This window comes from Xiphophorus maculatus, chromosome 12, assembly GCF_002775205.1.
Source record: "Xiphophorus maculatus strain JP 163 A chromosome 12, X_maculatus-5.0-male, whole genome shotgun sequence".
Taxonomy (NCBI): Eukaryota; Metazoa; Chordata; class Actinopteri; order Cyprinodontiformes; family Poeciliidae; genus Xiphophorus; species Xiphophorus maculatus.
This window is the reverse complement of record NC_036454.1, coordinates 21235166-21248195: the sequence shown is the minus strand read 5'-3', so window position 1 is coordinate 21248195 and position 13030 is coordinate 21235166. Positions and strand designations below refer to the sequence as shown.

Here is a 13030-nt window from a genome sequence, read left to right as displayed (position 1 = left end):
AGCGTCACTTAGTTTTTTTAAATGACTATAATAATTTTCTCTTTTTACAAAAATTTGTCTTTCTTTCACTTTGGTAATTATCCGAAGGCTCGCAGACAAATTAGATAAAAACAAAAAAACACTCTTCCAATCTGAAGGAACTGCTTGACATTTTTTGCTGTTTTTTTAATTCTAGCTATATTCACTGTTATTGCATCACCAAAATTAAAGTGGTACTCAAAAGATGCTTTTTTATATCAGTTAATAGAAAGACAAATACAAAAAAATAGCAGTATTGTCCAAATAAGCTCAAACAGCCAAAAAAAAGTTTGACTTTGAAGTAAAGATTGATGTGCTTAAATACTACTTGGATTTAAAATTTTATAAAATTTTAAGAAACTGAACAGTTGACTAAGAGCAAATGCTGGTGGCTACTTGCATTCTGTTCTATTTCTGAAGCAAAATCTAATAATGACATCAAAACCAATTTTTTACCCAGTGTAAATCTTAATACTTAATGCATTCAAACATTGTTGAAACATTTTCACAAACAGTGGTATTACATATGTTTATGTGTGAGAAGGAAGTACTGCAAATATTACCGTAGCTATCAACATGTTTTATAAACATAATAACCATATTGGGATTTGAGGTTATGTTGGTTAGAAAATTGCATCTCCCCCCTTTGAATTCTGACTTTAGGGATCCTTCCTTTTGATTTTTTCACAATGGAGCTTGGATATTTTTCATTTAAACATAAAATAAGATTGTTGTTATTCTGGGTTTTTTTGTTTTTATTTATTTTTTTGTTTGTTTTGGGGGTTTTTTTGTCTGTGTTTTTTCATAAAAACACAAACTGCAAACAGACCAAATCCATTTGCGGTAGTCTTTGTAATGTCTTGAAAGTGAAGGAATGCTTGAAAAAATATTTAGTGAGGTGGTTCTTGTTCCAGAGTTAATGAACCACATATTTTTATTTGGTTTCTTTGTACGTCAGCTATGGCCTGTTTATTTATTTTTTTTTTAAATTAGAGCCATACATTTTTTAGAACATTGTCTTTATTTCAGATGCATGCAAAATCAGACCCTTGTTGGCTGCTTTTTTCTTGATTGCAACTGTAGCCTAACCAGCATGTATATTTTTTCACAGTACTGTTGAAGTTTTCCTAAGGTTTGTTGCTTCAATGATTTAGTGCAGGCCAAACCTTTGAATCCCAGCTGTGTTTGTCCACTAAGGCCCTTCCGCTCTTTTAAGCACATAGTGTTTCTGTTCCATTGTTCAGAACTTTATACAAATGGACTTGTGGATTCAATAAAAAAATCATTTTGGCACATAGACATACTTAACAAAGCACATGTCAGATATTAGAAACGTTGATGATTCTACACGACATCGCTGTACCATGTTTTTGTCTGACTGGAGTTTTGCTTTTTGTCACCCTCATCCATTTCCCCCAACCTTTGACCCACAAGCAGTTATACGGGCAGTTAATTGACTTTTGACCTACAGATTTGACAAGAAGTTTGGCTCAGTATTTCCAAGGACAGGTAGAAACTTGATTAACCTTTGAACCTGGTCAGAGGAGAGTTCAGTGACCAGGACTAGATGGCAGATCACCAGCTTGCTGCAGAGAACAGATTGGCTAGATGCCATTTTATTTTCACTTCTTTCTCTCTTTTTTTCTCTTTTTGGCCTCTCCGCCCAAATATGTTTGTACAAAGGATTTATGTACATGTGTTTTAGTTGTCTTACTGTAGGACTCCTACATAGTCTGTCCAGCCACGTTTTTGCAGCATCTTCATTTAATGTCTTAGCAATGCAAACAAAAAGCTAAAACTAAGTGAATGTTTGATTCATACATGATTAATACCTCAGAAGCTGACTAAAATCTTTGACAACTCAAGTCAATTAAATGTCCTTTTTACAGACCAACATCCAGGCAGAGGTGTCTGTTTTAAGAGTATTTAGATAAGTCATCTGAAAGTTTAAAAGAGGAATAGTTTTAGTTGGATTTTGGTCTTGTTTTTCTGTGAGAGCATATTCTGCACATATGTCTTCTGTAGCACAGAACATCTGTTCATGCACACATTTGTGTGCAGCTGTGTGTTTGACCAAGGCAGAACCTGCATTGCCGGTCTCAGATCCCTGCTCCCAATCTTCCAGTCAGGTCAACCATCAAACACTTCCATCCTGCCCTCCCTCGCACCTCCTCACCCACCAAGCTCCGTGCCCTCAGTCTCCCACTCTTTCTCTTGCTCTTCCCCTCTCTCTCCCTCTCTGTGCACACAAGCCTGCTGTAAATACAGCCTGGTCCAAATAAAGACATACAGACACACACCCAGGTACACACTTATGCACACAGCCCTAGGGGTCATCCTGGAACAAACACAGCCTTGTCTGCCTGCCCGCTCTCCTTTGCCTTATGTCAATTAATGACTCGCAGTAATTTCACCTGACAATCGGGGCGGTATCGAGAGGCTAGCTGAGATGTCACGGCGATGACCTCGCTGGCCCGCAGACACTCTTTTCTAATAAAGAATCTCACAAACCCACAGCAACTTCCTTTGTACTTTGTTAATGAGTTATTGATTTGAAACAATGCCCTGGCAAATATTGTCAGAGCAGAGTGACCCTACCAAGGTCATGCTATTTTATTGTATACAGTCCGCACATGCTTATCTGCACGTGGGATAGCATACACACTGTAGTTTTGCTTCTCTTTCTTCATCGTTCTTTCTCCATGTCATTTACTCACCCTCCACACGCTGTATATTCCCTCATTGCAAAGTCAAATAACACACCTTCTCATAGATTTCATCCTCTCTCTCTCTCTCTCTCTCTCTCTCTCTCTCTCTCTCTCTCTCTCTCTCTCTCTCTCTCACACACTCACACACACACACACCTAGTTTCCTGCTTCTTGTTAGGCTTACACACATTTTTCACCTCATTCTCCCTTTTCTCTGTCTCTTTCTCACATCATTATATTCCCAATCCTCCATAGGTGCTATACCTGCTAATTACCCACAATGCCACAGTCATTATTTTCCCATCTCTGCCGCTAATTTGCTCCATACCTTCCTTCCCCCAGCTCAAGCGGACCCATCAGCTCACAGACAGCTTCCAGCTCGTCTGAGCTTTCCGTCTGCTTTTAAGGAGAGGAAAGAATGAAACAAATATGAAAAGGGAAGGAAGAAGAGGGAGAGAGAGGGATGCAAAAGACTACATGTCCCAGCCATTGATTGGATTGCAATTGCAAACAGGTGTCCTACAGGACCACTTTTAATTGTACACGAAGAGACAAGCATGCCATTGTGCACAAACAAACAGAAACTAACTTGTCCTAATAACCTATTAGCTAATACCAAACATGTAATTAGCTACATTGCTTATTTAATATCTAATCATTAGGCCAAATGAAAACAAGTTTGTTCTGTGCTGAGCTTGACATATTAAAGATTGTAATGACTAGGGCTGTGAATCGCTTAACTCAGTGTGTGGCCTGAGCACAATACAGGAAGGAGAGATTGAAAGATTCAGTGAGTTGCAGAACTGCTCATGCCCATAGAAGAGATTTATACATTTTGTACATTGCCTCTACACACTCGTATGTATTTTATTGGGATTTTATGTCATTGACAAACACAGTGGAGCATACGAAGCGTTATTCTGGCTGCTGTGCAACTCATCTCCTTACAGATTCAAAGCATTTTTCAACTCTTCTGTGATGGCCTCAGATGTTTGTTGTAGAGAGTATTAGTGAACAAACAACATAATAAAGACCAAGAAATACAGAAGACAGTCTATTGCTTTAATTATGGAGAAGTTTAAAGAAAAGTTATGTTATAAAACCATATTCTTGAATTTGAGCATCTCATTCAAAACTGTTTAGTTAATATGACTGGCCATGACAAAACCAGGACAAAGTGTCATTTTGGATATTTTGAGTTATCTAGACATTCTGAAAGTGTGGATTCTAAGCTTTTTAATGATGTCACATAGAAATAAAAATTTAAGTAAAATGAAAAAGATATGAATGTTGGTACTCTGCTTAAAAAGACAGAGTAAAATGACCAGCTTCCTGGTCTGCTCATTTACTTTACATTGTAATAACCCCACTTCCCATCATTGACTACCAACAGGTATGACTGGGAAGGTATGCAATCAAGAATGAGTTTCTGTCTGGTTAAAAAGAAAACATATATATATGTATATATATATAACTATATATATATACAGTAAACCCTCGTTTTTCGGGGGGGTTGCGTTCCGAAAAGAACCCGTGATAGGCGAAATCCGTGTGGTAGTTACCTTTATTTTTTACAATTATTATACAGCATAATTAAATACTGTACATTGAAACCAAAGAACAAAACCTGTTTTCAGGCCCAAGCATTTTTTTTAAACGAATATAACGCTTTCTTACAAATAACTACAGTAAAATAATCATTTTAATCGTCAATAGGAAGTACAGTAGGACAAATTGTGACTCACGTATTTCACTGTGCCTCTGAATGTGATGCTGCGGCCTGTCTCCGCTCTCTAGTGTCTTTTTCTTCTGAAGCCTGTGGTGCAGGTGAGTTTTTTTCGAAAGAAGAACATAGTTATCGGTAGTTGTTGTCACTTTTTTTTCCTTCTGGGCAAAAACATTTACCAAAATTTGCCAAGCTGTTTTACATATATTTAAATACTGTAACGTTGTTGGCACATTACAGTATATAGAGAAGAAGCGCGGAGACTGTTTAGCCAATCAGGACGCAGAATACAATGCACTGTGAAGAAAAACTGCACAAAAAAATTTGCGAAGCAGCGAGGCCGTGAAAGGTAAACCTCGTTATGGCGAGGGTTCACTGTATATATACGTTTTCAGCAGTTTTGTGCTGCTTTGTTGTGAGCCTTTGTCATGAAGTGGTCAGTGAACCCTGAACTTCAGTGGAATTAAACCATGGCTAAATACATAATGGAGAGATTATTTTCTCTTCTAGCCAGGGAATGCCTTGGGAATCTCCCAGAGGAGCCACCCCAAGTGGCTGTAGAAAGGGAAGTGTGGGCCTCCCTGCTTAGGCTGCTGCCCCCGCAACCTTGACCTTGAATAGTAATACATGCAGCATGCTAAACAATGTTTTTGTTAAGCCCAACATGGATTATTATTTTATTTTAGATGTTACAGCTACTAGACGCAGTTTCAGTCCTGTTCATCATTTCACACTCAGCGAAGCCTTAGCAGTGCAGCACCTGGCCAGGTAGGCTCAGATTTGCATGCTGACGGAATCGTGATAGTGTTCTAAAAACAAAAAAAGTTCTGAAACTCACAAATTGAGAAATTGAACATTATTCCTGTAGACATGAATGCCTCCAATCATAAAAATATTCCTGGCATGTTTTTAAAACTGTATCTTTCTGGTGGAAGTCGTCCTCTCTGAAGTAAGGATGTACACCTGTTGGCTTCAAGAATGTCCAGTTATTCTCATGTCATGTTGCTCTCCTCAGTTCCTTCAGAAAATTCATCTAAGAGAGAAACACAGCTAATCATGTAGAATCTACAGTCTTCAAAGGAATTTAAGCAAACATTGCAGCAAAGGGTGTTTATCTGACATACTGAACCAGAGAAACCTATGCATACCTTTTCTTCTGATTTACAAGTTCCCAGTACTTTGTGTTTGTTTGTGTCATTAACTATTGATAAAATACATAGAAGTTTGTGGTTGTTACTTGAGTGCAAAATATTTTAGGGATTTTGAGTAGTCTGGCAAGGCACTATATTCAGTGAAAAGTAGAGTGTGTGAGAGGGACTGTGTGGGCTGAATAAGCTACTTGTTTGCCTTCGTTCTATAAGAGAAGAATGAGTGCCATCCACTTCATGGCTTGTGACAAACTACTACTAGTTCTCCTGGATTCTGCCATGTTATGAGTGTTTGGATAGATTTAGCCTCTACCTCAGATATTTCTCTGAATTACACCTTGAAATATTTAAGTGAGCTTTTTTTCAAAGGTTGGAACCATCACTGCACTAGCAAGAGTCCATATTAAATAAAGTTGTTTAGAAATCCCGTGACACTGTTCCGACAGTTTTGGCACTCCCTAAAAGGTTTGTAGAGGAGTGCAAAAAAGTAGAATAGCTCTTACCCACGAGATGCTTTCCAGTTCCACGCTGCTGACTGTCTTCCAGCCAGAAACTTCAGCACTTTCAGTTGTTTTCTGTCATTTAGGTGAAGGAGGAGGAGCAGGCAGGAGAGCAGGGAGGTCTTAACTGGTTGTTTGTCAGAGTGTGTTGATGTTGTTGGATTCATTGTTTCCTGTGTTGGTCAGACACTTGGTTTGTGTTGGCTTTGGTCCCGTTATTCTGGCTGCTGTGCAACCCATCTCTTTTTTTCTCCCTGCTTCTCATCACAGTGAATAAACACAGGACCAGTATTAAACTGGGCTAGATTTAGGAAAACAGGAGCATGTGTGTGAAATTGACTGTGCATATGTGTGTGTGTTGCATTTGTGTCCATTAGATGCATGCAATTAAATGCGACTCTATAAGCAAAATGAAAGATTTTTAGGTAATTTAAAGTAAATTGGAACATCCCCGAAACTTGAAAATTACCAGCCATATTGTTTCAGGGAATTACCGTGTAATTATTTAAAAAAATAACTTTATATTTTCCAGTACTTTTGACAACTTCATTATGTCTAGTTGATTGATTGGTAATAGTTAGCTGTCATCTTCTTAAGAATGTTTGGACCTAACTCTGTCTTAGTTTTATAATAGTTTTTTTTTTCTGCTTTGTATTCCCTGAGGAGAAACCATAGATCCCTTTACATCCACTCATCGCATACACAAACAGCATCCTCCCTCAAATGTCCCTTGACAGTCATGGTTGAAGAAAGATGGCAACAGGTGCACAGTTTGAATGCTATTCTGACAAGGCTGGCAGATGCACACACAAACACACAAAAGCAGCACAGACTGTGTAGAAAAACTCTGGGAAGAAAAGCATAAAAAATAAAATACCTCATGTGAGAGCTGGTGACAGGAAGTCGGTCTCACAGGGCAGCATGCTCCACTTCAGCGAATTAACCTCAGGAAATAATTGCAGCAATAAACTAATGTTGTTTAGATTATTCAGTACAGCACTATGCCAGGCATTCAGTCACTTTGTTTTTGCTGCTAGTGTATCAGCAAATTGGTGGGGGTGGAATCAAGGGCTCTTTGTCAAATTGAAGACATCAGTCTCCGGTCAGTGAAATATTTATTGGAAATTTAATGTCATCTATATGCTATCGTGCTTTTTTAAAGATATTCACACCCCGTTAGAATTTTTTTTTAACCTACAGTCACAGATCAATGTATTTAATTGGCATTTGGAACCACGAAGTAGTAAACTTTGAAAACTGTCATTTATCTAAATATAGGTGACTGTAACTTAATGAGAAGAGTAGTCATGTTTCATTTGGAAAGTTGTGGACTTAAATCCACCTACATCCACATTTACATGTCAATGTACGCCTGGGATTTTCACTTATCCCCATGTTGTCTACCTAGCTGGTCACTATGACTGACAAAGAGTCAGAACATTTACCATTACCACCTACTTCCTTACCACCAAAGGTGTACATTTTTTGGATATGACTATATCACCTATTCAGATCTACGAACCAGCATTTGTATTTGTCAAAATAGCTCTCGATCAGTCAAATTTGAATATATTGTTTTGATCTATGCCTGTAGTTGGGGTGATCCATTCTTGCATAATAATATGCTCCTAGTTAAAGTATTGCTTTGAAGATCTGGTAGTTTGATTAGTGCCATTATGCTATGAGTCCTAGTTTCACGTCTTCAGCAGCCTCTAAAAGATATTCTTCCAGAATTGTCTTGTATTTACTGTCACCATTTCCTCATCAATTTTGACCAACTTCCCTGTTTGCTGCCAGCTTGTATGTTGTGCTAGTGGGAATATTGGACTTTGCAGTTATTTGCAGCTCTTGCATGTGGGTCTAGAAAGTTGTAGTTTGGTCTCACCTAATCATTCTTGCATCCACTTCATGGCTTGTGACAGACTTGAACTAGTTCTCCTGGATTCTTTCTAGTGTTCTGTAATTAATAACTAATTTTTGGAGGGCACAACTAATGGTTATCCTGCCTGTCTTTCCACCTAGACTGTGGATCTCTGTTACTCGTACCTTTTGGTTGCTTCTCTGTTTAATGCCCTTATTCTCCATCCAGTTAACTTAGGACAGCCATGTGTAGGTAGGTCTGCAGCTATGTCATGCTTTTTTCACTTTCAAATGGTGGAAGTTCTCAGTGAGATGATTAAAGTGTTGGATATTCTTTAATAATTTAAATCTTCCTTCAACTTCTCTACAACTTTATCCCTGATCTGTCTGCTGGGCTCCTTGGTCTTCATGAGGTTGCTTGTTCTCTAATATTCTCTATCAAACTTTTTAGGCTGTCACAGAACAAGTGAAATTATCCTGATGTTAAAGTAAACACAAGAGTACTTTATTTACAAAATTGGTGACTTTTGTAGATTGGTGGTTGCACCGGATTTTAATTTATTGAAAGGGGCTCAACGATTTGAAAATCAAACCCTTTACCATTTTGTGTTGGTCTGTCATATATGTACAATATCAATAAAATCTATTGAAATTTGCTGTATGATGAGAAAATATCAAGATTCAATGTAGCATGGACACTTTTGCAAGACACTAATTCTGACTAGCCTGCATATTAAGACTATTTTGAATGTGGAGCAGAGGTGACATGCACAGACTTAAGAGCTGCATACAGTCACAAACGCATGTCAGGCCTCTCAAGTAAAGGTTGACTAGAGAGGAGGACAAAAGGAGAGAAAAAGGTGTGTGAAAGAAAACAGGTGGCATCTGTGGAGGAGCAAAGAATATAGACAAGAAGGAGAAAGTGAGGATGAGGAGTCAGACTAATGAAATGAGCCTCCTAGATGAAGGGTGACGTGGTGGAGGAGAGAGTAGGGAGACTTCAAAGCACTTTGATGTCACAGCCTTTCAGACAGACAACTCTGCTTCAGCCAGCCACTGCGCACATGCCCAGAACCCATACACATACCCACGCACACGCAAACACAACACGCACACAGTGAAACAAGTGCACTGCACCGACGGTAGAAGGGCAGGGTAACGTTGAGTTGCCCGCTCTTGCATCACACTCTGTGAACTGAGGTTGGCGCTGACACTACAACCCCCACATGCTAATATGGCGCAAACACAAACAGCCTGACAGGTTAATTTAGTTCTAGGCAAACACTACTACTAAAAATACACATCAGCACATCATCTAATGCTACAAGCTTACACAGACTTGTACGCACAGATGCAGGCAAGCAAAACGCTCATCAATTCAAAGGGGGGTTTACTATCCTCTAAAAGTTCTGTTTAAACCACATTCTGTTATATGTTTGTGTATGTGTGTTTTTGTTCTACACTTTCTCCTCAATTACCACCCTTTGGAAAGTGAAAGTTAAAGTAATTATCTTTCTGTTGTAATGTACTATCTTATTAAAATGCAATCACATTTATGGAAACTAACAGGATAGTCTCCGAAGAGACATCCTTTGTCCTTTACCTTATATTGCTAATTATTTGTTTTGAGTCACATTGAACAGTTTGACACTCAATTAACAGATGAGGCTCCATTCTCCATAGGCCGTGTGTTTGTTTATTTTCAGATATTTATTTTTTTACATGCATAGGTATGCTAATTAGTAGGAATGCGGGTGCTTGTCAGTGTGGTTGTGTGTTGTGGGGGTAGCATTTCTCTGGCATGGTTTCGGAGTTGCTTTGGAAGATACAGGTGTTTCCAGTCAGTGAGGCTCTGGGTGGAGAGCATTCTCTTGTGGGTATGCGTTGTTGATTTCTATTGTGAACCAGACAGTTTGATAGGAAATCAAAGCCTAGAATCAATGTCCCAAGTTCATTAACGGTTGCCCTTTTCTGGCCTGTACTTTTACTATTGTTCACTGCTAGCCTTGGATAAGCACTTACATCTCAGGTTAATTAAACATGTCTCCCAGTTCCATGAACCTGGATGCCTGTGTGCCTGTACACATACAGATGAGATTGATGTGAGTACATTGGCAGAAGTGTGCATGTTTTTATCTCCTGTTTGTTGTTGCAAACAGGAGATGATCTTCTTTTAGTGTCTTCCTATTATGCCCTCACTGGTGTTTGGATGGGCCATTGATTCAGCAGTGGGCTACAAATTAAGATTTAAATGTTATGTCATCCTCTCTATTGAGTTTTACATCTAGGGCATTTGCAAAATGCAAGACTTATTGATCTGCTGAAGTGTGGCTTTTTATTAAAGCTACCTTAGGCTAGCACCACTTTTTAATATTTTTTTTTCCAATTTTGCTGGCCTTTAGGGTTAAGAATCTAATATTTTAGAATGAAAGCATCAATACAGTTTAATAAATGCTGATTCTTTAACTGGTTAGGCAAAGTCTGCTTAAATGTATTTCTGTTTCTCTTTGATACAGATGTCACATTTGATTTTGTTTTTTCTCTGTTAAAGGAAAACACCTCCTCTGAAGAACACGTGCTCTACGTGTGGGACCACTTTGTGTCTAAAGCTGCTGCCAAGAATGTCTTCATTATTGCCCACAGCTACGGAGGCCTGTCTTTCGTTGAGCTAGTAAGTGTGCTAGTTTTTCACCTGCCTACCTTACCTCCTATTAATTAAAGACACATTGAGATGCTGAACGTCATTCTTCTGTTTTATCTACAAAACTAGATTCAAGCTTGCAACTTCACATGAAACGCTGAAAATGTACAAATGAGCACCCATAAGCAGCAGATCTCAGTAGTATACACAGCACTGTGTGAAATGTATAAATTTAGACTTTGGTAAATTTAAACATTTTTTCACCATTTTTGTTCTCTTCTCCTGACTGATACCTTTAAAAAAACTGAATGCTGAATTTAATCAAAAGATGCCTTAGCAAAGTATCAGTTTAATGTTGTGCAGAAGCTCTTACATTTCAGGTCCTCCATGAAACAAATTATGCAAGATGGAAAAAAGCAGACATTAACATAGAACAAAATATGTTTATGCTCTTTGTGAAAGTTTAGCCTCTGTCAACAGCCTGATTTATCATTATCCTTCTGTGCTGTCTACCTCCTTTACACATCAAAAACAGGGTAAAAGATGAGGAAGAGTGGGGTTTTGGATATGTTGGCATGAGAGTACCTTGTAAATCTCTTTAGACAAAAAGTGGATAGGATGGAAACTGGTGGGAGAGAAGTTAAACTGATTTTCAATAAAAGCTCTATGTATTTGATATGAAGTGATAGACCAACAAAATGTTGCTGATAAATGGGAAGTGGAAGAAATGTGACTCTTGGAATTCTTTTTGTTTGCTTTTTTGTTTTTGAAGGAGATTTGAGATTAGTGGTGTGTATTTATATTCAACATCCTTTTCTCCCATGACCATGATTAAAATGCAGTGGAAAATAAAAGGCCCTAGGGTGTAATTTCATCCCAGTAAAAGTCTAACCATCAAAACAACCAACAAAGATGGCAGAGACAAGTCAGGAATTAGGTTGTGGAGGTTTTAAACTGCATTATATTGAGAAACATCATCCCTAAATTTGAACATCTTATACAACACACAGCCTCCTGCAGGATCTTAGTCTGCGCCAGGGTCTCCTTCCATCTGGATGCTCCCAAAAGTTCTTCTGATCATATGTTCAATCAAGTCGAGCCTGCTATGGTGCAAGCTCATTTTATGCTCTTCTATCCAGGATCTCATTCTTCATGATTCATATCTCATAACCTAAAGTTAGGTTTGGAATATAAATAAACCGGTAAATCGAGACCTTTATTTTGAAGAATGTAAATGCAACTCCCTCAGTGGGTACACATGGACCAGAAAGGCCCTAAAGGCAACAGAGTCCCATATATATTCTAGCATCACCGCCCACACAATTCTTTTGTAGTAATGTGATAAATACAGAAAAGGGGTATGGATATTTTTGAAAGGTGCTGTATTGTTGTACTTTAACATATTTTCTGGACTTCATGCATGATGATTCCTAATATTAACGTGTCAGTTTTTTTTTCTTTCTACTGTTACGTCCACCAGGCTTATTTGATTTGGTAACATTAAAGGAGACCACACAAGGATTTTCTGACTTAATGGAAATTGAATTTATTAAATTATACTAAAGAAATAAAACCTGAAAAAAAATGAGAAACCAAAATAGATTAATGCAAAAACCCATAGTTAACCAGAAAAAAGCAGATGCAAAACAAACCTAACAAAACCCATCCATAAGATACAAACCAAACTAAATGGAGTTCTGAGGAGGGAGAGGGAAAAGCCTACTGTCTGCTGCATGTGTGGCAGCTTTAAAGCTGCACAGCACCAATCAGGACAAAACATAACACCTGCAGAAGGCATGTCTCCAGAACCCTGCAAGGAAAAAGGGCAGAGACCCATTGCAGCCATAACACTACAGATACACTGTGGGATTAAGATGAACAGATCATATAAGTTAAATCAATACTTAAAACCATTTTCTTTTGTGTTGTGATATGTACTGTTGCCACATAAGTGTATATGGTATGCAACAAATATTATGTTGAAAGGTTGCCTTCTCCAATGTAATTTTCTTCTACCATGCATCCTGCTGCTTTATGTTTCCCAAACAATATACATCATGTAGTATTGATAGGATTCATAAATGCATGAAAAATACTTTTAAATTCTGAAATTTTGATGTGGAACAATGCCGGATATCTTGTTAACTGCTTTTGCTTTTTCATAAAGATTTGCAATACTATTACTTCAAAGCACTACACTTCATTACCTCTGCTGATACATTGGACTGTTTTGTTTGATATAGGGGATATACTGCGAGGCTCACTACTTCCTGTATTATTTGGGAGATTGCTTTCTCCTTTTCTTTAAAATGAAGGGAGGAGGAGACAGGCAGCACAATGTTAGCATGGGTAGTGGGGAATTAAAGAGTTGGACTTGTCCCACTGGTGTTCACCGGGATATTTTCTGTCCATCTCTTTCACCTACTCTT

General features: G+C 38.2%; 1 protein-coding gene across 1 annotated transcript in view; it reads left to right on the top strand.

Moving 5' to 3' along the window:
- fam172a (family with sequence similarity 172 member A) overlaps positions 1-13030 on the top strand; it is a 158432-nt gene that overhangs the window by 67019 nt on the left and 78383 nt on the right. The window contains exon 8 of the mRNA XM_005803520.2: positions 10512-10631. Coding sequence (XP_005803577.1) covers positions 10512-10631 — 120 coding nt within the window. The remainder of the gene's footprint in view (positions 1-10511; positions 10632-13030) is intronic.